Source organism: Sinohyriopsis cumingii, chromosome 8 (genome assembly GCF_028554795.1).
Source record: "Sinohyriopsis cumingii isolate HCF-2022 chromosome 8, ASM2855479v2, whole genome shotgun sequence".
Lineage (NCBI taxonomy): Eukaryota > Metazoa > Mollusca > Bivalvia > Unionida > Unionidae > Sinohyriopsis > Sinohyriopsis cumingii.
Genome location: NC_142968.1, coordinates 114369809 through 114397221, shown reverse-complemented (window position 1 = coordinate 114397221; position 27413 = coordinate 114369809). Strand labels below are relative to the sequence as shown.

The 27413-nt window shown below is 36.6% G+C and overlaps 1 protein-coding gene across 3 annotated transcripts in view; it reads left to right on the top strand.

Moving 5' to 3' along the window:
- Positions 1-27413, top strand: part of LOC149794419 (tetraspanin-9-like) — a 59664-nt gene that overhangs the window by 13758 nt on the left and 18493 nt on the right. For all 3 annotated transcript variants that reach the window (XM_089968624.1, XM_089968623.1, XM_089968621.1), the window contains exons 5-6: positions 8160-8228; positions 11826-11933. In XM_089968624.1, coding sequence (XP_089824750.1) covers positions 8160-8228; positions 11826-11933 — 177 coding nt within the window. The remainder of the gene's footprint in view (positions 1-8159; positions 8229-11825; positions 11934-27413) is intronic.

Sequence of the window (27413 nt, the reverse complement as noted above, 5' to 3'; positions counted from 1 at the left end):
AAAGGTAATTATACGTACTAAACGATCCTAATAATTAAGTATACATACTACACTTAATTACAATTACAATGCCGTAATATGCTGCAAAAATCGAGCAAATAACTTACTGACCTTTACGAAGCTTTGTCTTTCCTTAGAAACTCCTCTCTATCCCTTATTGCTCAGCAATCTGTCAAGGCGAAACCAAATTTTTGCTTGCTAGTTAGAAGTTATAATTCGGATCGAAATTGTTATCACACCCTCTGTCTAAATTCCGATTGGATGTCGCTTTGACCCGATCAAATCAAACTTAGCGGACAATGTCCTTCTCGCTGTCTGTCCAGGTGGGAACGGATTTAAGACACGCCCCGTTCTTTGCGGGTTTCTCTGATCTTTGGACAATCTGTAACACATAGGTGGGAAGTCGCTCGATCTAACGCCTGTGCCGATTCAAGATGCCAGATCTTCTCTCTGGTCACGGTAATCTTGCGTAAGAGATTAACTCTAGAGCCTCCGGCTATGTTCAGACATCAAACTATGGATTGTAATAATACCTTTGTTTATACACGACTTACTAACTGGGGCTGAGCAAACGTGACACATACATTAGATGATATCGGTGTGCTTCGCAAATGATAAACAAAACTACGCCCGATTCCTGTCTGTATTATGCCCTGATAACAAGGCTAAGAGAGAGCCGTCACTTTATCTATCAACATCTATCGCTGGTGGATCTTCGGTCCAGATAAGTGCAAACAATGCATTTGGCACGACACCAGTGGTTTGGAATTTGGAGGAAACTGTTAACAGGGACACACATACCTAAGGGCTTCAGTCCCAGTCTCAGACTAACTGCAGTATCCATGTACTATCTGACAGCAGCATATCGCACCGTATGCATGAAACAGCTGTATTGTCTGATCGGCATCCAGGAACATGGAACCAGCCATCCAGATTTAGGAATATTCCGCATTAAATGGGACTTATCACGTGTCCATTCAGTTGCTGACCTTCTTGAAAATAGTTGGATTGATCCAATGGGGTCAAGCGATGACGATCTGTTGGGTACATCCTCGAGCATAATTGCACCCCCATATGTAAAAATTAATTTATTGACTCAGGACTCACATAAGCTCCTCCTTTCATGAACGACTCCTAAAATTGACGTTCAAGTCTTGGAGCAGTCTTTAGCCCAAGACAAGAACCAAATCCGTTAATAAGGAAACCATCCTCAAATCAGATCATCGCCTATTGTGACGAATGCTAATGACAGCCATCAGTAGAAAATGTACTAAAACACACACTAGGACCATTGCCTTAGTCCTTGGCTGCTTGCGATTGAACTCTGAGGAAGACAAACAAAGCAGCACTGGCGAGCCAGTTTGAGAAACAGGATCAAGAGCTGGAGGAGCATCTTGCCATGTCCAACTCGCAAACAGAAGTTGATACATTTCTCTGTAGTGAACTGGCCAAAACTGGTGAAAATGTGATGTATGAGAGCTACCAAACTAAATGCTCATGATAACCAGGGAACAATCTGAAAACGTTTAAGCTCTTGACGTCCCATATGGAGAGGCAGATACACATCTGCTTTTTCACACCCAGCACGCAACAGACTCTGGCATGAAGTCCGTGGCACTAGCAGCTGAGGACGCAGACGTGGTGGTGATCATCTGCCCAGCGTTCACAAGCAAAATCAAATGTGACATGTGCATGCAATGTTGTGCAAAGAACGGAACTAGGTTCATCAGTATCAACAAGCTATACTGGGGAATGAAGTCTGCACCACCTTGTTAGGTTTGAATGCATTCACTGGATGTAATACGTGCAGCATCTTTTCCAGACAGAGAAAGCGTAAGGGATTGAAGTTCATTCACCAGCGCCAAGCATTTCAAGATGCCTTTACATCGTAGGGATATGAACGACACTTTTCACATAGCTTCTATGCAGCCCTCTAAGCGTTTACAGTACACTGCTTTTACTCCAACCTGTCATTTGAAAAAACACAGTTACCAGTTGTAGTATGCAAATGAAGGGACAGTTGAATCAGGACAGTTGATTCTATGTGAGAATAGGCTTCATCAACACACACTGTGAGCTAACTACCAAAGTGCCTTATGTTGACGTAGTCTGGTAGCAGCTCCAGATGTGCTATCTCCCGAGAGCATCGGATAGACAGTTGGAGGGGGATGGAATTATTGATATTCAGTGGATTACTGGCTCTTGTCCATCTCAGGTCATCTTGTGATTTATATCCTTTAAATTGTTCCTGTTAACACCCTAGCTGCCAGCGTGAGTCCAAAGGTGTACAGAGAGTGCATGCTTCAAGACTGCACTAACATGACGGGTGCCAATGAATATGATTTAGTATAATGCAGTACTTGATGGCGAGGATAATGAACACGACTCAGTAGAGGTAATTCTTGATAACGAGGATACTGAAGATGACTCAGCATATGATTTATTTATGGCGAGGATATTAAGGATGATTCAGTACAAGATTTACTTGATCACCAGCATACTGAAGATGACTCAGTCCAGGATTTACTTGATGCCCAGGATATTGAAGATGACTCAGTGCATGATTTACTTGATGCCCAGGATATTGAAGATGACACAGTACAGGATTTACTTGATGACCAGGATACTGAAAATGACACAGTACAGGATTTACTTGATGACTAGGATATTGAAGATGACACAGTACATGATTTACTTGATGACTATGATAATGAAGATGACACAGTACAGGATTTACTTGATGACCAGGATACTGAAGATGACACAGTACAGGATTTACTTGATGCCCAGGATATTGAAGATGACACAGTATAGGATTTACTTGATGACCAGGATATTGAAGATGACTCAGTAGAGGATTAGTTGATGACCAGGATAATGAAGATGAATCTGACTTAAATCTGCCTTCACAAACTAAAAATAGACTTACAAGTATAGTGGTCTTCTAATAGACATTTATTGTGAATGCATATTAGTGTAACAAACAGATAGGCATTAATGACAAATATTTGTTTTGAAATAAGGTCATCTTTATATGCAAAAATTCGTATACTTTTTTGAAATTGTGCTAGTAAGTAACTTAGTTCATGCAGCTGTCTCATTTACATGCATTTTTTTATTAAAACACAGCTTATGATGGATTATGAGGTTTTAATTTTCAAAAATATAGTGATCTGATCACTTGAGTAATTATTATATAATAAATATGTCACCGATTCATGTATGCCATATATGAGTTGTCACATCCACATATCCACCATAAACAATCGATATTATTTGGCAGTGCTTCTGTTAGGAAGCAAATGTCTGCCAAGATGCTAAAAGGTATAGATGCCCGGCATACATATTGGAAAAATAGATAACATGCTTTTAGAAAAGTATTATTTAATTTAATACTTCTGGGTCATGGTTCATTGACTTGTTTTCCTACGAGATTCTTTCGGAGGTTCGAAGTTATTTGATTCGCACTGGAGACGATGATGCTCCGAATGTGTCTCATGTCATACTATGTACTTATCCTCTATTCATTCATTAAAAGAAAAAAAAATCAGCAAGATGTATTTTCAGTAATGTCTGTATTCATTTTAATTTTCGGAACAGCAATTTAAGGTGGCGTATTTTGCATATAATTTTAAAGAAAAAGAATTTCACTGGCTTTCCTCGCTGGTTATACTAGCTATTTAAAAGAGACCTTGTATATATTAGGTAAATTCAAATAACCTTTAATTCCCTTTATTTTGGTGTATGGTTGATGGGTGTAATATGGGTTATAGAGTATACAGCTTGGCCTTACTCCAGATGTGCACTTTTCAAAAAAGTGCTAGCTCCACTTGGTCATTTTCACCTTCTGAACTTCAGATGTAAATTGTATAAAAAAAAGAGCCGATAACTTTTTTTTTTTACATTTTATACATTTGGTAATTCATTCATTGCACTATCAGAAGCCGGTATTGTCTAGTCTGGCAAAATTCATTTTCCCTATTTTAATAGCTGCTATGGATAGTGTACTTTAGACTAACTCAGGCTGATTTTTTTTAGCACAAGGGAGCAGTCATTTTAGTTAGCAGTGTGCCTATATCATGTACAATTTCCAAAAGTACAATATCCAAAGAAATATCATCCACATTACATTAATGTAGCATAGAGGTATGTCAACCTTCTCTCCATTGTGCATGTTGTAAATGCAAACAACTTCACCTTACACACGTCACTCTCTCAAAAGTACATAATAACTGGTGAGCGCCCCCTATGTGGTTTATTGTTTTGATAATTGCAGTTGCATTAGTTGATACATGAAGGGAAGATTTCCATTGGTCAGAACATAATCATGTGATCAGACCCGATTGCGTTTATTTCTGTATAAACCGTACGGAGAACTGCTTTATACTAACGTCTATAAATAGTCACGTGCAAAGCAACTAACGTAAACTGGAAGGCATACACACTGCACGCTTTTAAAACGAAATAAAAACTGTGGGTTTATGTTTTATCTAGAAAATTTAATAATTGATTTGACAGAATCAAATAGCACATCTTTGCCGTTTTTTTGAATAGAAATAATTCTTTATTTGACTAGATTTGAAAAGAAAAGCCGGGAAGCATAAAATCTGCCAAGAACACTGGGGCTACAGCACTTTCACTGCAGGTCGTTACAAATGAATTTAAAACTATAGGTACACGGATATAGGAATTGGGAGGAGGGGGTTCAAAGACTGACATTAAAACAACTGGATTTACAGTCGTACATTGGAAGACGCCGACTTTGATAGTTACGATGTGGGGTGGATGGGAGATCCGCTACCTTCCACCCATCGTAACTGTTAAGTGTCAATGTCTTGTACTGTTTGACTATTGTACCCCTATCACTATAACCATTTATCGGTAGTCTTAATTTCATTTGTAAGTAGCCCCTGTATGTAACCTAAACTGTTAATCATCACGGAAATAGATTTAAAGACGCGAAAATTGGTTACTCACACGTATGGAAAATACCAGTTCACAAGTCACAGTGAACTCATGATAGCATTAAAACAAAGAGCCTACTCGGAAAACATGCCAATTTAGATTAATGATTAAGACCATACTGTGGAATGTTCAAAACCTTAGACAGCCTACCATTGGTAGATTTTTTTTTTATTTGATATTAATGTACCTATTTCGTTTCAGATAGAGAATTCCCAGTTCTATAAATAGCTACGTAGCAGCGCCTCAACAAGAATTCACACGCTTAATCTGGCTCTAAAACTGATAGGAAATATCTTTTAAAAAAGTTATAAATAATGACTAAAATTATAAATTATTGCAATTATTAGAGTTTAAGTTTTCTTTTCTTCCTGAGTTTATGTAAGAGTTTAACGTTGTTTTTTCTGAGTTTATCTTGGTATAAACTGTCAGTTGCCGACTCACACAGCAAATAACGCCCGAAGGGCGTTATGTAAGCTGTGTGAGTCGGCAACTGACAGTTTATACCACGATAAACTAAGAAAAAAACAACGTTAAAATCTTATAATTGAAATTTTAATTATTCGTTATGTTATTTTATTTGCATCATTAAAAAACAGAAATCTTAATTGAGCGTAGTAATACATGTTTGTGGTTTTTCTGTTACGTAGCTATTTATAGCGCTTGGTATGTCCAGCTTGATCGCAATAAGGTCATCATAAGACCAATGGAAGCCAAATGTTTTCAGTTATTTTATATTTTGTTTGTTAGAATGTTGTTTTTCTTTAATGCTTACTTCGTGTCTGCCTTAACTGGCAGTGTTTATTTTATGCTGTAAACGTGACTCTATTTATAGAAGTGGGTATTCTTAGAAAAGTAGTTCTCCTTACAGTTCATACAGAAATGAACGCCATTCATTTTGATCACGTGGTAACATTCTGACCAATGGAAATGTTACTTTCCTTTACCAGCTACTGGCATTGCAATTATGATTAGTTCTTATCAAGGACGTACAGGCGCTACGTGATTTTTTATATATATGTAAACACGATCACGTGACCCTTATTCTGGCATCTGTTTTGCGTAAAATTCAAGTTTTAAACCATCGTTTTAGAGAAATAATCTCAGTTGGGCTTCTAAACACTGAAACGTAAAGGTGTGTATTTTGTTGTATCATTTTGGGAATTGCATTTTAATGTTTATTCAAATTATTTGGATTCACAAGGATTAATTCGTTTCTCAAAAAGTATGTTGAATGCTGGTACAGAATTCTTGAACAAAGACATTTCTTAAAATTTTTATTCGGATTTAAAACACCGGATTACTTCTTGTGTCTCTACAAGGAATTGTAGACCACAACACAGCACGGGATACAGCTTACGTCCTCGCCTTCCATCTTGGAATCTTCGTCTGGACTCGAACTTGATTTCAGTAGAACATTTCAATATTTGGACTTCACAAATTTTATTCGTCGATTATTCGTGGATTATTGTTGGATTTGATTCTTAAGACCGTAAGTTCTATTTTTCATTTTTACATTATTTTTCCATGGAAATACATAATTTGCTAAATTTTTCAAAGCTATTTTTTTCACTCTTTCTTGTGTTGCTGTTTATTCGAGCCTAAATACGTAACATAACAATATTTATTGCAATTTTCCACGTATACCTATTTTGGATACGATGGTAGGCTAGTGATAAAGACGCTATATGATACAGATCATAGCTGGGGTCCCTCCAACAGCGAGATGAAAGTGACGGAATAAACATGACTTCTTCAGCTGGTAATAGTGTGTGCGATTTTGATTTTTAACGTAGCTTTAACAATTTTCCAGTCCTATCGCTACGATGTCTGCAGTGTGGTAGTTTATAGCGATGTCTAGCATTGGGGCACCATGCTGCAGACATATAACATGATGTTCCACCCAGTCACATTATCCTGACACAAGGCCGACCAGTCCTAACACTGATCTCTGAATGACGTGCGCCTAGCGAGGTTGCTGTTAGTACCATATTTATAAGTCTTTGGTATGACTCGACCGGCTTAAAATGTAAGAGGGATTAAAGAAATAGAGGATTCTACATTTATTACTATGAAGGCTCATTTTAAATTAACTTTATTAAATTATTCGACGTGTTTCAAAAATGTTATTGATTATGAGCACAAATGTAAACTAATTATCACACGAGTAATCAGATGTGTATTTGACGAAACCACACAATAGTGAACAGACATGACTCTGAAATACATTCGATATCCGCTGTATATATGCGTTTGCCTTACAAGATGTCCTAACGTCATGTGTGATGCCAACATGTGTCCGGACAAGTGTTTCATGTAGAAAAACCATCATATGGGACTATAAACCTAAATTGCACAGTTGATTATTGACACAGTTCCTTTCTTGTTTGAAAAAGAAGTGTGAATTTTGTGACGTCAATGCAAGACATTTTAAGTCGTTATTAATAAAAGAAGAAGAAGAAAAAAACATTCATATAAACATAAATTATCGAGAATCTTCTTGCCGATATTATGCTATTTTTTTTACGAAAGTGACCAAGATTGTAAACATAGTCTTAATCAAGAGAGCTATCATAAAATATAAATTATGTTAAATATTTCAGTCATGTATAATATTATATCAATTTTACATAGCTGTTTACTATGCAAAACAAACAACAGTCTTTGAAATGGGTAAAACAGGGAAATTTGATTAATATTAAGGGAAATAGTAAATGTGATTAATATTCAGGGAAAACAGGAAATGTGACTAATATTGAACGTAAAAAGAAAATTGATTAATATAGAGCCCTCTTGCATCGTGAATGACGTTACCTAATTTCGTAGTTATTAAAGCTGAAAATTAATTGTCCAATCAATCAGTCGACAGAACATGGTTTTGAATGGTGTCCATTAGTTCTAAAAAGATCCTAATGTAAATCAGAATGGGAAACATGATTACTCGGTAAAAACTATCGGCCATGAAAAAGGCGGGTGGGGGGGTAGGGGGCGCTGAAGACATGATAAATATTTTCATTACCTACAACTGACAGTGAATGCTATATATCTATAAGAATATTTACACAGTTCGAAGAGTTTTCCTGTTGATCAGATAATTAAATTCTTCGATAGCAAAATAATTTAAACACTTTTCACAACATACAGACAAAGAAACAGAAGGAGAATGTGAATTACTAAAGTTTGCCACTATATTTCAGTACATTGTAGCTGTCATGGTTGTCATCACGGGAGAGATATCCATCGCATTGTTACTGTACACAACTGATGTAAGTATAATTGCCAGAATGTTCTATAGTTTCAACATAAATACGCATATCTCTTATGAACACTATATTAGGACAGGAATGGGGTGGGATGGAATCCGCTGAACGCGTCCATCCGTCAGTCGTATTGAAACTAGACAACTCTAATGAAAAATGGATGAAAAATGAACGAATTCGTAAAGAAAAAATATTTTCTTAAAATGAAAACCATTAGATAACCTACACGGTTTGACAGTACATGTCCAGCCACCCAAACAACAACTCTGTCCAAATGTAAAATTTCAAATGTTCTGCCGCGATAATGTTTTTATTTACAACCACATAAGAAAGTTCCATTGAGAAAGTTTGTTCTAGACGACTAACGCGGATTATGCGTAGATATGTTTTCTTTTCAGGTATAATTATATGTTTGAAAACGGTGGGATTGCACAGTGTTTCACACCCTGATATAATTACATGTTTGAAAACGGTGGGATTGCACAGTGTTTCACACCCTGATAAAATTACATGTTTGAAAACGGTGGGATTGCACAGTGATTTACACCCTGATATAATTAAATGTTTGAAAACGGTGGGATTGCACAGTGATTTAAACCCTGATATAATTACATGTTTGAAAACGGTGGGATTGCACACTGATTTGCACACTGATGATAGAATTACATGCTTGAAAACAATGGGATTGCACAGTGATTTAAACCCTGATATAATTACATGTTTGAAAACGGTGGGATTGCACACTGATTTGCACACTGATGATAGAATTACATGCTTGAAAACAATGGGATTGCACAGTGATTTAAACCCTGATATAATTACATGCTTGAAAACGGTGGGATTGCACACTGATTTGAACCCTGATAGAATTACATGTTTGAAAACGGTGGGATTACACAGTGATTTACACCCTGATAGAATTACATGCTTGAAAACAATGGGATTGCACAGTGATTTATACCCTGATATAATTAAATGTTTGAAAACGGTGGGATTGCACAGTGATTTACACCCTGATATAATTACATGTTTGAAAACGGTGGGATTGCACAGTGATTTACACCCTGATATAATTACATGTTTGAAAACGGTGGGATTGCAATGTGATTCACACACTGCTAACAATTAGAGTGATTACCAGTCCGTTGAGTCTCTTTTACACGATAGTCAGAAGACACCAGTATCCAAGGAATCAAATTTTAGCTCATATGTGCAAGGCTAGTGTATAATCATGCGCATGCGTTGTGTGTCGTGTGTTGTCTGTCTGTTTTACAATTGTTATTTTCAACTTTTTCTCAAAATCCACTGTACCATTTTCAAGCAAATGTGGCTCATGACCAATCCACTAGACCAGTTTCAACCAAACCTGGCACGTGAACAATCCACAAAACCAGTTAGTTAATACCAACATAAAGTAATGACAGATAAATTTGAAACACCTTATATATATATATATATATATATATATATATATATATATATATATATATATATATATATATATATGACTTTTAAACATTAGTTTTGGCGTGAACATCATGCAACTTCTCAGAGTGATTTCTGGCGTGAACATCATACAACTTTTAATCATGAGTTCTGGCGTGAACATCATACAACTTTTAAACATGAGTTCTGGCGCGAACATCATACAACTTTTAAACATGTGTTCTGGCGTGAACATCATACAACTTCTAAACATGAGTTCTGGCGTGAACATCATACAACTTTTTAACATGAGTTCTGGCGTGAACATCACACAACTTTTAAACATGGGTTCTGGCATGAACATCATGCAACTTCTAAGAGTGAGTTCTGGCGTGAACATCATACAACTTTTAAACATGAGTTCTGGCATGAACATCATATAACTTTTAAACATGAGTTCTGGCTTGAACATCATACAACTTTTAAACATGAGTTCTGGCGTGAACATCATGCAACTTCTAAGAATGAATTCTGGCGTTAACATCATACAACTTCGAAGAGTGAGTTCTGGCGTGAACATCATATAACTTCTAAGAGTGAGTCTGGCGTGAACATCATACAACTTCTAAGAGTTCTGGAGTGAACATCCTGCAACTTCTAAGAGTGAGTTCTGGCGTGAACATCATACAACTTCTAAGAGTGAGTTATGGCGTGAACATCATGCAACGTTTAAACATGAGTACTGGCATGAACATCATACAACTTTTAGACATGAGTTCTGGCGTTAACATCATACAACTTCGAAGAGTGAGTTCTGGCGTGAACATCATGCAACTTTTAAACATGAGTATGTCGTGAACATCATACAACCTTTAAACATGAGTTATGGCGTGAACATCACACAACTTTTAAACATGAGTTCTGGCGTGAACATAATACAACTTTTAAACATGAGTTCTGGCGTGAACATCATACAACATTTAAGCATGAGTTCTAGCGTGAACATCATGCAACTTCTAAGAATGAGTTCAGGCGTGAACATAATACGACTTTTAAACATGAGTTCTGGCGTGAACATCATACAACTTTTAAACATGAGTTCTGGCGTGAACATCATGCAACTTCTAAGAATGAATTCTGGCGTTAACATCATACAACTTCGAAGAGTGAGTTCTGGCGTGAACATCATATAACTTCTAAGAGTGAGTCTGGCGTGAACATCATACAACTTCTAAGAGTTCTGGAGTGAACATCCTGCAACTTCTAAGAGTGAGTTCTGGCGTGAACATTATACAACTTCTAAGAGTGAGTTATGGCGTGAACATCATGCAACGTTTAAACATGAGTTCTGGCATGAACATCATACAACTTTTAGACATGAGTTCTGGCGTTAACATCATACAACTTCGAAGAGTGAGTTCTGGCGTGAACATCATGCAACTTTTAAACATGAGTATGTCGTGAACATCATACAACCTTTAAACATGAGTTATGGCGTGAACATCACAAAACTTTTAAACATGAGTTCTGGCGTGAACATAATACAACTTTTAAACATGAGTTCTGGCGTGAACATCATACAACATTTAAACATGAGTTCTAGCGTGAACATCATGCAACTTCTAAGAATGAGTTCAGGCGTGAACATAATACGACTTTTAAACATGAGTTCTGGCGTGAACATCATACAACGTTTAAGAATAAGTTTTGAGCGAGAGGCTTTCTTTCATGAAATTGCAAAGTACATTACTTTTGAAACAGCATTTGATTGACTGTTGCTGTTAACTCGGTCTCAATCTCCCTATAGGTTTATGGTCTGCGGCCAGGTGAGCGTTGTTAGATGTGAATGAGAGCATTTTCATTCTCACAAGAAGCGGAAGAAGCAATTGCCTAAAAAAGAAAGAGGAAGAAGAGCAGTACGATAAGGTGGAGGGTCACAGTGTCAAAAATTGCGTCTACTTCTACAATATGTTTTTTCTACCACTGCTGCTATTACTATCACCACCAGCACCACAATTTCTGACACCATCCTTAACAGCATGGAATAGCATGATATTTCACGTTGCTGAATCAGTAGTATAACGATATTCTTACTACATGTAACATCTTTGTTGGTTTATTTATCCCTTTTTAAAATTGGGAATGTGTCTTTCAGAGCTTCTTAATCACTTTTAACAGGTAGGAGACAAGTTAAAATCCTCCTTGAGAGACGATCTGGTGGCTCATTATGCAGGAGACGAGAGTCAAGACGAGCATAGTAAAGCATGGAATTACATCTTCGTACAGGTTGTATTTTTATTCAGTTGATTTCTTTTATTGCCTTTATCACTCAGTACTGTGTAACATTAAATGCTGTGCAGACGCTTTTGATAAAATAATAAGAAATATATTATGTTCCTTCTCATGTACTTAATAAAGTCCTCAAAGGTCCAGGTTACGTTATGTACTCAAGCAGAGTCATCTTTTGATGGTGTTCTGACCAAAATCACTGGCCACCTTGGTTATAGCCTGGTAGTTAAAGTCATTCGCTTTTCTAGCTGAGGTTCGACGAAAGCAAAATACTGAGACAGGGAACCGCACATACCTGTTTGTAACCCTCACCAGCTTTCGCCATCGTGGATGTACCTTCCCACTTGTTAAGGTACTCGCAATAAAAAAGTACTATAACCATCAGCATGTATATATTTATTAACTTGTCAGATAAATAGAGAAACGGCATCAGTAAACCGGTTGCTATGGCAAAGACCCAGTTATGATTGTTACTTTTAGATTTACACTGCTCTTCTCCCAGCCACAGGGGCTCGTATCGTTGCTTACAATCGACCGGTCATACATGTACTATATAATAAATACTTTTAAAAGTGATCTCTTATGCTTTCATTTATATAGTTCACTCTCTCTCTCTCTCTCTCTCTCTCTCTCTCTCTCTCTCTCTCTCTCTGTGATTTCGTCTGTTTATAAATAAAGCAGTTAAATGTATGGGCGAACCGAGTTTTCAGTTTGCATAGTATGTAAAATTGTGGCCATACATCTGGTATCCTGAAAGTAAATAATCACAAAGAGACAGCTATCCTAGGCAAGGCACTTTACTCCAGCTGCCATAGCACTAAATAACCTAACTGTGTTGCTGTGCCAAACAAAACCAAATCATTAAGTGACATTATTACCGGTTGAGATAAGAAGTGACATTTGCTGAACGAAGAATGGCACCAACAACGAAACGCTAAAAACGGTAATCCTGCTTGTCTTTACTTAAACTCGGTTCCATATTCCTCGGCGGGTAGGCACTCACATCATTATAAAATCGCAAAGAAACCAATGTTTTACTTTTAATAACATAAATGACTATTTATTTGTCTTTAGAAAGGTGTTTTTAATGACATTATACTTCTAGAGGTTTGACAAACTTGACCATTAGACTTAATGAGACGACGAGAGTTAAAACCTATAACAACAAGACATCATCTCCCAAAGTTCCAAAAGATTTTGGTTCAAACATTCGAAAATTATGTACAATTCAAGAAGATGATGTTGAAAGAATGTTATAAAACGGAGACAACGGGTTAATAAGGTAATATATATCTTGTGAAATATTGATTGTTTTAGATCTTTTAAACAAATCGTAGGGCTTACTTCTCGTCGTGATATTTATTTTTTAACTTCCATTATAACACAACTCGGTGAAACTATTATTCCATTAGATATCAGCAGTCATGCAGAAAAATATACATGCATTATGTCTAATTGCTGTAACGATATACCTTATATATCATGTATCGGCTGTATGTCTAATTGTTCTAACTATATTCCGCACATATCATGTACAGGCTGTATGTCTCATTGCTGTAACTATAGACCTCACATATCATGTATAGGCTGTATGTCTAATTGCTGTAACTATAGACCTCAAATATCATGTATAGGCTGTATGTCTAATTGCTGTAACTATAGACCTCACATATCACGTACAGGCTGTATGTCTCATTGCTGAAAATATAGACCTCACATATCATGTATGTCTCATTGCTGTAACTATAGACCTCACATATCATGTATAGGCTGTATGTCTCATTGCTGTAAACATAAACCTCACATGTAATGCATAGGCTGTATGTGTATTGCTGTAACGATAGACAGCATATATGATATAGATTTAATGTCTAATTGTTGTAAGTACAGACCTCACATATCTGTAAGGGCTGGATGTCTACTTTAATAACAATAAACCTCACGTATTATGTATAGGTTGTGTGTCTAATTGCTGTAACTATAGACTTCACATGTTGTGTTTATTTATGTTTTCGTCCTCACCAGGGCTCTGATTTTGCTCGTGGCATCATGGATGACACAGCATCATGCAGAAGAATAACTTTTTTCTTAATTGCAGATGTAGCAGCAGAGAGGGTGAACAGACCATAGAATTCCGACAAAACAAATAAAACAAACAAATAAATCATCTCGTAGAAAGGTCCAGATTTTACAAATGAACTTTCCTTGAGATGTTTATTTTTGCAATGACCGATTGTGCTAATAAAACCTCAGTTTGAAATAGTAGCTGAAAAAATAAAGTACTCTACGTGTTTATTTATTTCTTGTTTATTTTTTTGACGACCAACGTTGGTAGGTACCCTCTCTGCTGCTATTAATTTACCACCATACCAAGTTTGATGAATATTTTTCAACGCGTTCTCGCTGTCGTTTTTCCTCATCTGTTTCATCTTCATCTGAATCTTCGGAATTTGTTCTATGTTTCAAGTAATATTCAAGTTCTGATGGTGGTTTTTCTATTTTTCGATTTATGTTCTTTCTTTTTCTGTAATAGTTCATCAAACTTCGATATTGATCTCCACCGCAATTTTTGCAAATCTGATATAATCCTCTAACGCCGTTGTTACATCCAACACATCTTCGTGGACCAGCATGAGGATTTTTCTTTATAAGATAATTATGTTTCTTGCAATATTCTCCACGGCACCTTTTGTTGCATTTATCTGTTGTTCCTTGACGCAGCCACGCACAGTTGTTCATTATATTAATGATATCTGTTTAATTCAATTTAATTTTATCATCACCCCTGTTACCCAAATATTTTATCAATACCCACACGATATCTTGTTCTTGGATCATGTAAATTTATTGTTATAAATCCATGCGGGGTAGCTTGCGCTCGTGAGAAGAAATTTTTGAATTTAATTATATCCATGTCACCACCACACCAGGTTTGATGAATATTTCGCAACGTGTGTGTGTCTACGCCATTAAACACAACTAAAATGTTGCAGTTGTCTCTGATCACTTTTGGTATTTGTGTATATCGTTGAGTAACATAGATCACGTCTGTATTTTTGTGTCTACCTCGGGAAAATATTCTGGCTGGATTTGATTGTTTATCTAGCATCACATCGTCGTATACAACTAAATTATTAATAAATCCGTCTATGGAATCTACGGATGGTGCTTCATCAATATCGGTTACAAACTCTATAACATCATTATCTTCATCCAGTAATCGCGCGTTTTCATTGAAATCTTTAAGTACATCATAACATCGTTGATCATCAACGGATGGTGCTACTAAATACAACTTATCCCATTTCAACCATCTCATTATCAGATTAAGTAATAATTGCGTCTTACCCGATCCAGATGGTCCTATGATAATCATTCTGATGGAGTTCGGTAGCGCAGGATGATGCTTAACTGGCTCTCGCTGCCGAGTTGCTGAGAAATCAATTATATCCATATATATTATAACATGAGTTTATATTGTTTACGCTGTAAAGTTAAAACTCCAACTATTGATTTAGCTACGGTTACAACAAAAAATAAAAAAATAGCGTACGGTGGAAAATGTTCTGTATGCTGTAGAAAGAAATTTTCATTTTTACCTAATAAGCGCGGTGGTGATATTGCTAATTTGATGTCAAAGTTTCCAGGTGCTCCATGGGCTAAATACAGCGGAGAAAAACATCTACCAGGATATAATTATTGCGGTCCTGGTACCAGACTTGATATCAGGCTCGATGATCAAGATCAACCAAAACCAGGCGAGGAACCAATAAATGCTATTGATCGAGCTTGTCATGCTCATGATGTAGCTTATAAAAGTAAAAATCTACAAGATAGGCATATTGCAGATGTAAAATTAATTCATTCATTAAATTCTATAAAAAATAAAAATATTAGAGAATCATTAGCTAATTGGTTAGTAAGATCCTCGATGAAAGGTAAATTAGCGATTGGGGCTGGTAATTAATAATGGAATCAATTTATTATTCACCGAGAGGATACTGGAGAGGCAAAGCAGCAATTGGTAAACTCGCTGATGCAGCATCGGTTAAACATTCTACTGCTAAAACGTGGTTATCTAAACAAGCAATATGGCAAATTTATCTACCACGTCCTAAACAAATTCAGTACTCGTATTTCGATGTCAGTGTTCCTAATGAAGTTCATCAAGCTGATATTCTGTTTTTACCGCATGATACTGTGCGTGGAAAAACGTACAAATACGCGCTAACCGTAGTTGATGTTGCAAGTAGATATAAAGAAGCAGAGCCGCTATCAGCGAAAACATCATCTGAAGTAGCCGATGCGTTTGAACGAATTTATCAACGAGGTGGTCTACGATGGCCACAGCTACTACAGGTTGATCCTGGTAAGGAATTTCTTGGTCCAGTATCATCGCTGATGAAACAACATAATACCAAAATACGACGAGGACATACTGCAATTCACCGTGATCAGGCAATTGTTGAGCGATTCAATCGAACACTTGCTGAACGGTTATTTGGATATCAATACGCGAGGGAATTTATTCAGGATAAAAGATCTCGTGAATGGGTTGCAAGATTACCAGGCGTGATAGCTGCATTAAATAATGAGATCACACGAACAACCAACATGAAACCCATTAGCGCGGTCACAAAAAAAAATATACCAACACAACGAAAAGATGCTGGAAAACAAAAAATATTAGGTGATGTTACAGTCAGATATTTATATGAGCCTGGTGAACTTGAAGGTGGTAGCGCGAGAGCAACTGATCCTATTTGGAGTGTTACCACACACAAAATATCTACCGTGACAAGATCCACTGGAAGAAATGTAGGCGTTTCCAGACCTGCAATCTACAGATTAGATTCGGCCGCTCCTCAACGTGGATTTACACGTGAACAACTACAAATAATTCCCGCGGATACACAACTACCACCGCGATCACTCCGGTGATTTCGATCACTTAACTAGCACTAGCGCCTCTACGTCGATTACACTCAAGACAGGTTAACATGGTATTTTCTCGTGTATGACCGCGACTATTATCTTTTCTATCTACGGTAAATTGTCTTGAATCATTACTCGAATATCGCCATAACATTATACAATTACAACTGGTGCAATGATTGTTCTGCTGTTGTTTTAACTCAATAATAAATTCAACATCAAGATCAAAGTCACGTTTATTTTTTTTGTCAGATTGTTTGTATCCGATTAATTTTTTTCTTATTATATCATCATCGATGATGTTAAATTTATCAACGATTTCAGGAATTATGATTCTACGTAATTGAGATATATTTCTGACCCTCGATACCGCTAAATAAACTAAATTTGACCACTCGATGCGATCGTCTACAATCCAGACTCGTGTATCAGAAATAGTTAATCCCTGAGACGAGTGGATTGTCATGGCGTATCCCAACACCCATGGAGATTTGTCAGCGCGTAATGCATCTTCGACCACACTGATATCAACGGCGACAATATCATTTAATACGAGATTTTGATTCTCAGTCTGTCCTGGAATATCAACATTAATATTCTGTTTTCGTGTATCTGATGGTCTATAACACAACGGAACGGGTAGTTCTGAATATTGTTCTTTATGCAGCTGAAATAACTGTTGTTGTAAAGCGTCTCTGATTATTTTTCTACTTGCTACGATCAAATCGGTGGGTCTCCATGAGTTCAAAAAATCACTCATTGATGTCTCTGAGATCACTCCACGTATTATTTCACACTGAATTTTGTTTGATTGTAATCTGATTAATTTTTTAAACTCCTTCAAATTTGCATCAAGAGCTCTATGATCATCATCTATTTCCTCGTAATAATCAACGAAATTTTTTAACCAATCATGTGGAGATGGTCCAACAAAAGGCGGAGGTTGACCATGATCGCCACACATTATTATGGCGGTATTTTTCGTCAACAACCAATCAAGAAACATTTTTAATGTATCTAATGACACCGTGCATATCTCATCCCAAATAATTATTTTAGGTATATATTTTTCTCCCATCCGTTCAGGAGTCCATGTATCCCCGCGCCATCGGAAGAAGCTATGATACGTACACGATTGTACTTGCCGCTGTTTCATCTCACGTGCAAGTCTATGTGTGGGTGTCAGCACGATTATATCTGAATTTCTAAAAACATTAATCGTTCGAGTTGTTTTGCCGCATCCACCAGGTCCATTGAGATATACTGTCTTATATCTGGTTATTGGATCACTCAACGATGGTGCTTTCGACATTTCTGATATTTTATTACCCTCACGATAAAAATCTCTCATTGGAACATCTGCTGATTCTACATAATTGTGTAATAGTTCCTTTTTTATTCTCCACGAACCCCATCGTTCATCATTACTTGTAAATTTCATAACAGATTCTGAATATTTACTTGAAATATAAAACGAGTCCGTTGCGACTCTGACTGCGGTCTCAGGAAATCTATTAATCATCGATAATAAATTTATAGAAACATAAGCCAACATGGAAGATCTTAGATGAGTATATTGCGGGGATACGTCATTTATGTAACTAACGATCGTACCTAATTTTGTTCCGTCGGATAAATAAACACTCTCTCGATTTACAAATGTATTTTTCGCCGTTGTATCAGCGATTATAAAATCGTACTCGGCATCATCTAAAATTAATCGTGCGTGATGTCTTTTATAATCATATGCACCACCTTGAGTAAATTTACCTATAATTTTTCTACCGAGATCTTTTGCGGTTTTGAGTTTATTAGGAATATCATCCTTAAACTCGCTGATAACTTCAGAATCTGACATGGGCAACCAAACTTTGGTCTGTGCATGATATGATATAATTGCCTCACTGACCACCAACGATGTCAGTATCGCACAATCTAGCATATATCGCAACAAAACTATAGGTGCCCAACGTTTTTCACAAAAATGTCTGCCAAACCAAACATAACAAATCTTGTGAAGATTTTCGTTAAACTCGAACGACTCAATACAGGCGAATCCAGTCAGATCAAAATCAGGTAATGGTCCATTAATTGCCACACGCGTCATCTCGTTTGTAGGGTGACCAAATCTTTCAAAGTACGTAGAACAATCTCCGTATCCCAGAAAACTTCCTGGATAACATGCAACCATATCAACCGAAATAACATCATTGTAATTGTATTTGGTATTCCATAATCCGCCATGTCCATATTCGACGCAACTTGCGCGTACGTCCTCGAGTAAATCAAATCGTGTTGGTTTCCATGAATTTCGTTCTCTGGCGAAATGAGCCGCAACAGATGGAACGGTAAAACAATTAGTTAGTAATTTGTCAGTATTTTCCGCGTGCTTGCACTGTAAAAACGTCGCAAGATTTTTCATCTCGTCATGGAGGGATTCTGTGCGATATATTTCACCGTTCGGTTTGACAAACTGATCAAATTCACCCTCCTCATTACTTTTGAATAACCATACCGATACAGGATCGGTTTTACTTATTTCGTTGATAAAATCAAACATACTCATATCTGCCACAGATAATTCTGTGGGGTAAAATCTAACAGTTCGATCACGTGGAAATATTGTTACTGCGTTAGTCCATGCGTGCGCGTTATGATCGATAATATTTATTGGAGCTCCCTTCGATTTATATTTCGACTGGTACAGTACTTCTCCCGTTATTGTCGCCACAGCTATTGGAAATTTTAATATTTTTCCTAACTCAGCAACATCTTTTATTGTAGCACCGGTGTTCTTAACTGAATCAGCCCACGAGTTTATTTTTTCACGCCTTAAATCAGTTAATCCATTTCCACGCATCGCGTTTGTAAAGTGTTCTATTACTCGTTCAGCTACACAATTTAACCTTGAAAATTTCATCGGCGCTAGTTTATCAACGTTGGGTTTTTTATTTATCTCATAAATTCCATAAATAACCGCTGTTACAGGATATGCTCGTTCATAATACGGTTTATCAATACCTGTCAGTAGACCCGGTCTGGAATTTTTACTTAATATGATAGTTTTATTATTACCAAGGACAGGATCATATTTGTCACGGATAATCCAACTATCTGTTTCTGTTAATACAATAAATTTTACTCTGAAGAAATATTTTTGATTGCCCTCGTATTCAGCGATGTAGTTAATGATAGTTGCCGCTCGCTTGTCGTTCATTGTGGCGTCCGTGACAGCTTCCTTGACGGAGTCAAGGCGTATAATCTTGAACGTTGACCATGTATGAGATGCACCATCCGTGTAAAATTCTTTCTTAGCGTCATGAATTTTCGAGATCAAACTTTTATTTTTCGGATCAACCAGATCTCGTACTGGCAAGTCAGAAGATAATCTGTCAAGGTTGAATTTATACTTAACAGGCCTAGTTTGGGATAATCTCTCAAACTCGTTCATATAATTAAAACAAATATTTAAATAAAGAAAATTATATATATATATATATATACAATGTCCCAATGTAGATGGTTGATGATCGGCTCAGTAAATCGATGCAACAAATCCTGTAGAAAGGAATTTTGTTGGATGCACTCACAAAACATACGACGAGGAAGTCTAGGACCAATACCATGTCTACGGTGTGGTATTGGAGTGCGAGGAAAGACAGAATTATGTGGAAAGTGTGGCGGGAAACGGTTCAGAGAACTTAAAAGATATTATGACAAAAAAAATAATAGCGGTGAAAACGCTATAAAATCCGTGAAGGACTATATATCAAGATTTCAGACAAACAATGATTTAAACATATAATATTATTATAATGGAGCAAAATATATTTGTCCCACATCCTGTCATAACAAACTATGAATCAAATATTAATGGTGTCATCAGACACTGCAAGTTGAAGAGACCAGTTGGTTGTATTATCAATGTTGGTTATCTTAGATTTACAGTTGGGAAAAAACATTATTTCTGTCATAGATTTACGTATGAATGTTTCTTCGGAATGATCAATGATGGTCTTGTTATTGATCATATTGACGGGGACACTCAAAACAATAATTTATCCAATTTACAAGCTATCTCTCACAGCGAGAATAATACACGCGGTAATACAGGAAGATGTAAGACAATCGGAAAGAGGGCGGTAATTTCTACAAACATAGAAACCGGTAAAATAATTATGTTTCGTTCGATGCGTTCAGCTGCAAAATATTTTGATATTCACTCGCATTCAGTACAAAGAGTGGCAGAAAATATATATAAAACAGCTTTTTCGAAAAAATATAAGCAGAAAATTACATTTCAGTATCAATAACTATCATCACCACATTATTAACTATCATCACCACATTATTAACTATCATCACCACATTGAATTAATTTTTTTAATTTATGTCACAGTAGGTCCTCCATACACTACTGAATTTTTGATTACATAAGGGAGATTACTTTGTAATATATAGTTTTCTTCGTAGATGGTTGGTTTTTTATGATCGTAATTAGTCAGTTTAACTAATTACATCGTATAGTGCCGACGAACCTAACTCATTAGACTCATAAGTATTATTTATGGTTTTTAAATATTTCCCCATCATACAACACATGATAATATTATTGATCCGTAGGAAGCTGTGTGTGAAACAGAAACCGTTACTCATTGTAATTGACCTGCAGTTGTGTGTTCACTGAACTTACAATTCTGGAAAGTTCTTTGACTGGTGCATTAATGCTACTGTTATTATTGATTTTCGGTCTGCTTAGGAAACCAGCTACAAATACAGAAACTATTATTCAGAAACTGTTATAAATACAGAAACTATTATTCAGAAACTGTTATAAATACAGAAACTGTTATTATTCAGAAACTGTTATAAATACAGAAACCGCTACAAATACAGAAACTGTTATAAATACAGAAACCGCTACAAATACAGAAACTGTTATAAATACAGAAACTGTTATTATTCAGAAACCGCTGTTTAGTGTAAATATTGGTTCCTTAGCTATATATTAACTTCCGAAACATATGTTCGTTACAATGTTTGATAGCTCGATCAGTATGGTATTGGACTGTGGCGCTCGCGGTCCAGGATCGAATCCCCATGGCTGACAATTTGTCGGTGGTGCGCATAATTGCGATTTTTATAATAGTGGGGGGAACCGCAAGAACCCCTCCGCTCAGCAAATTCATAACCACAATATTGACTTGTGGTTGATACATATTTTCGTATCACCCACTGGATTAATTATTGTGGGTGTGATTTTGCTGAGCGTACATGTTTGTACTGTCCTTAGTTAAGTTTCATTCATAATCTGAGCTCGCTAATACACTCGATAGGGGCTCTTCATTCATTGTATATAACCATTTCATTGTATATAACCATTTCATTGTATATATGTTATATGTATGTCCGATAAACTTGGTAGATTGCGGTGGCAAGCTACGAGTTTAATGAGGACTGTGCTGTCCTTGTGCTGTCCTTAGTTAGTGCCGTTTCATTCATAATCTGAGCTCGCTAATACACTCGATAGGGGCTCTTCATTCATTGTATATATGTTATATGTATGTCCGATAAACTTGGTAGATTGCGGTGGCAAGCTACGAGTTTAATGAGGACTGTGCTGTCCTTGTGCTGTCCTTAGTTAGTTATATGTTATGTGTATATCCTCTAAACTTGGTAGATTGCGGTGGCAAGCTACGAGTTTATGAGGATTGTGCCGTCCTCCCTCTTGGGCCTCTAGACCGTTGTTTGGCGGGTTAGGGGCTCTCGTAGAGGGAATATTTGCCTAATGAACTTGGTAGATTGCGGTGGCAAGCTACGAGTTCTTGGCTGTGCTGTCCCTGAAACATCCCGACGAACTCGCTAATACACTCGATAGGTGTTCTAGGGATATTTTTTTTTTTTTAAAGATTTATATATTATATAATGAACCATGAAAATATCAATGATGTAATTGTCGCTATTAAAAAATTAAAAAAAGATGGAATTAATATATCTGATGAACTTAATCCTGAAAAAATAGTTTCTGACTTTGAGATTTTACAAGAACGTAAAACCATGGGGACACACACACTATCATCTGAATACAGGCTCATGAAACGGATTCAATCGGCAATGTTTCAGTCGCTAGCTACCGTAGAAGATGATCATGTGAAGGAGTTCGTTCCTCTTTCTACCGCCGTAGAAAGAATTAAGTCGTTATTATCCCACGAGTATGAGGCAAAGAAAACGATTAGTACTCGCATAAGACTATTAAGAAAAATAATGTCAGATCGTGAAACGATCCAAGGTAACTTCGTTACTGATGAAACGATCCAAGGTAACTTCGTTACTGATGAAACGATCCAAGGTAACTTCGTTACTGATGAAACGATCCAAGGTAACTTCGTTACTGATGAAACGATCCAAGGTAACTTCGTTACTGGTGATAATGAAAATGAAAGTTTTGGTAACTGGGGTCCAAGTCAACGCTGACCACGTGTATTGGTAGTCAAAATCAAGAAAGTTCTAACCTTGTCAAATTTGTTCCTAATAAATTTTATTTATTATAAATTTTATTTATTATAAATTTTATTTATTATAAATTTTATTTTTACTGAGGATTTATTTTTTTTTACTAAAATCAAGAAAAATGCACAAATTACTTGATTCTGACGGGGTAGTTGGTAGTCAAAATCAAAGAAAAATGCACGAACTACTTGATTTCTGACGGGGTAGTTGGTAGTCAAAATCAGGAAAATTGAGCAATTTCGTTGTATTTTAGTATAAAAAAAAATAAAAATCTCAGTAAAAATAATATTATTAATAAATAAAATTAATTTATAATAAATAAAATTTGTTAGGAACAATTTGACAAGGTTAGAACTTTCTTGATTTTGACGGGGTAGTTGGTAGTCAAAATCAAGTAGTTCGTGCATTTTTATGTTTCTGACGGGGTAGTTGGTAGTCAAAATCAAGTAGTTCGTGCATTTTTATGTTTCTGAGGGGGTAGTTGGTAGTCAAAATCAAGTAATTTGTACAATTTCAGTAAAAATCAGGAAAATTAATAAATATTATTTTTTTTTGTGATAGAAATTTTAATTTTACTTTCATCGACTAGCTTTTTTAGTTGCCTGGGCCGATTAATTTGTACCAAACACAAATTTGTGCCAGTAATAATAAAATATTTTTTTAAGTTGATCGAATTTGATTCTGAAGATCTACGACAGAAATCCCTACGAAGGAAGTCCTTAGACAGAAATCCTTAAGACAAAAGTCTTTACGACAAAAGTCTTTACGACTTTACATACAGATTTATTACAAGCTCTTCTTCACGTATGTCAATTAAGCGATTAAGGTGGTCTGTGAGCTTAAAATTGATTCGTGTTAACATATTATTGTGACACCGCAAATACACGGGATTAGTTGGTTCTTGCACGATTAAATTTCCAGGGGGAACTTGTGGTGTGAACGTGTACAGGATGTATCCTTGTTGAGCTTGATTTGATCTTCCGAGATCTATTTGATAGCTGCCATCGATTACGTCACAAACCAGATTGACCGCGACCGTCGGTGTTATATTAACGATCCGCGGGGATACGTGTCTTCCGCCGCCATGTGGATCATTATCATGTCTAAGAACAGTTGGAGGTGGTGCTAGTTTTTTCCACGCATCGAGTATTTTAGGAAAAAACTCATCAATGACATCACTGACAGATTTTCTTCACTCGGTTACACTATACCCGGGGAATTTATAATTCGGTACATCGGCTTCTGTTAATTTATATTTTTCTAACCATTTATATGCATCAAATTTTTTAAATGATCCTAAACTAACCATCGCTTGAACTATTCGGTTATTAAAATATTCCATATCTGATATAAGCTGATTTAATATTTCCACACGCGTGATGATTTTTTCACGCGATGACGCTGATATGTCAAACATATGTTCGTTAAAATATTGATTCAGTTGATCTAGTTGTTTTTTACATTTTTGATTGATTTCCTGAAAATATATAATAATATCACTCCGATCAAAACCCAAAACATGTCCTGTTTCCCCCTCCCGACTTAGAAAAGTCCATGCCTCCATGGGGGGGGGGGGTGAAAGAGAAAATGGCTAAATATTAATTTATTTTTAAAAACACGTAGTTTTTCCCCGTATGATGGATTAATTTCATGATATGATTGTCTATCCGTGACATAATCAGACTTTTTCGGTTCTGGTGGTCCTTTATGCACCGGGGGAACATCCGGCCATCCTAGCACTGATCTGATTGAAGATTGATAAATATCAACGGCATAATCAGGCGAGTTTATTTCAACCGTCGAGGACAACGTCGGCTCATGAACGTTTATTGATATTTTTGATTCTTTTCCCGTTATTGATTTTATTCTACGCGCAAATTCCTCACCGATCTCTTCAATCTGGTAACTGCCGGTTGGTATTCCAACAACAACCCAGTCAGGTGTTCCATCGGGTTTGTTCTTGTTAGTAAATACAAGCGAATTATTTGCTGGTGTACCATTAAATGATTTTGATCTGATATTTGGCCAGCTGTAATATACTCGTAATTGTGCTAGAGCTATTTCTTTTACTGGAATTGCAGTAGGAAAATTAACACTAAATTCAGGATTAATTGAACTTACCGAGATCATCGTTATCTTTGGCGGAGTTGTGTTGGTCACGATCTGCTGGAGTAATTCTGTCATTATTGATACTTGTATCTTTAATACCAATACCTTCGTCGTATATTTTGGTCATCATTGAAAATTCGAAATCAGATATAATTCCATCACTGAGACTCGCTGATAACAACGAGGATAATTTCGAGTATGCTACCGTCGCTGTATGTAATTTTATTTTGTAATCGGATAATTTTTCGTTCGTACAAGTACATATTTTTTTTGTGATGATACCAAGCACACCTGCAATAGTTGTTGCTGCTGAAATACAGATAGTTACAGCTACTGGTGCCATCGTTGTCAACGCTGATAATATGACACCGGTTCCAGCAACAACAGCGGATACTGAATAAACAATCACATCAACGATAACCAATCGTCGTCGATATTTTTTTACTTTTACTGTATATTGATCGACTTGATCTTTTAGCGTCGCCTGCCATTCACGTGCTTGATTGTATCTGTATTGTGCACCGTCCATATATATTTTTATGCAGTAACCAATTGAGGTGTTTCAGCTACAAATTCCAAACACCACCAGAAGGATGTTGCGGTTAATTTCTTATCAGCTGCTTCCAGAATAAATATTTCCTCGGCTCCGATATTTAATACAACAGATACAACCCCGGAAAACCTGTCTGTGGAATGACGCCATGGAAACGTTGTAAATATTTCAAATTTTGCAGCACTGAACACAGACAGCCTGTACACGCCAGTACTTGTTGCGGTATATTTGATAGTATTATTTTGTTTTGACCATGTTGCAAATCCCGATGATACCGTGCATACGATGTTTGTGATATGCCCTGGAGTTATTTCAGCTGGAATTTTAATCAGATTGGTTTTATTGATAATCTCAGGAATTCCCGCTACGATGTCTAGTTGTGTTCGTTTGATCGTGTCTAGGTTACTTTTGATATCAACGAGTTTCATGTCAATGACGGAAGGAGTTCCAAAGAACTTATTTATGGCATCATCGGTTTTCTGAAAATTTCTTCGAAGCCTTGTAAAACCGGTTACGTGAACATCATACTCGGCCCGTAGCGTGGATAGTTTTCCATCCACGTCGTCGACGTATAGTTTGTTTGCGACGTCGTTGTCAGATTTTGGAGCTGTTACAGCTACTATTTTGTTCCCGTTCATGCTAAGTTCACCTGTCATCGTGTCACCGGTGTTTCTCACGCGATTAGCAACACTTTTTGCAATTTCATCTCTGATGGTTTTAAGTGACATACTTGAATCTCTGATTCTACCACCGTCAGTAAACACGGGAATATTATCCGTAACTGCACCAAGTACTCGCCGGACTATATCATTCCATTTGATATTGCTGGTTTTTAGTTTACCATATCGATCTTGAAAAATAACAACTTCATCTGGGTCAACTCCAGCGAGGTTCATAATATCAGCGAGGTCATCTTTAGTCGCATACTTTGACAGATCAACGTCGGATTTTATTTTCTTACTAGTAGAAGATCTTCCGTAAATATCAACCATTATAATAAGATCCGTTGTTTAAAATGCTTTACGCGCAACAAATCGGTTGCTTGTATAATCGTGCACGACTTTATGTGGCGGCCTGGATGATTTTGATATTGCGTCGAGTACATTAATTACTTCACGGCCGCATATTGGCGGATCTGTCATTGTTTGTGTGGGTAGCGTTGAATACCAAACTTTGGAACCGCTAGTTGTTGCGTGGAGTGGTGCGACATACTTGATAAATTCAACAGGTGGAGCTAACCCGTACGAATCAAAATAGACAATTCCACGCGGATCAACCGCGTATGATACCCAATGAGTACCGGGTCCGGAACGTTTGTCAAGATTAATAATACCTGTTTCTAGTTTGTTTGGTTGTTTCGGTAATTGATC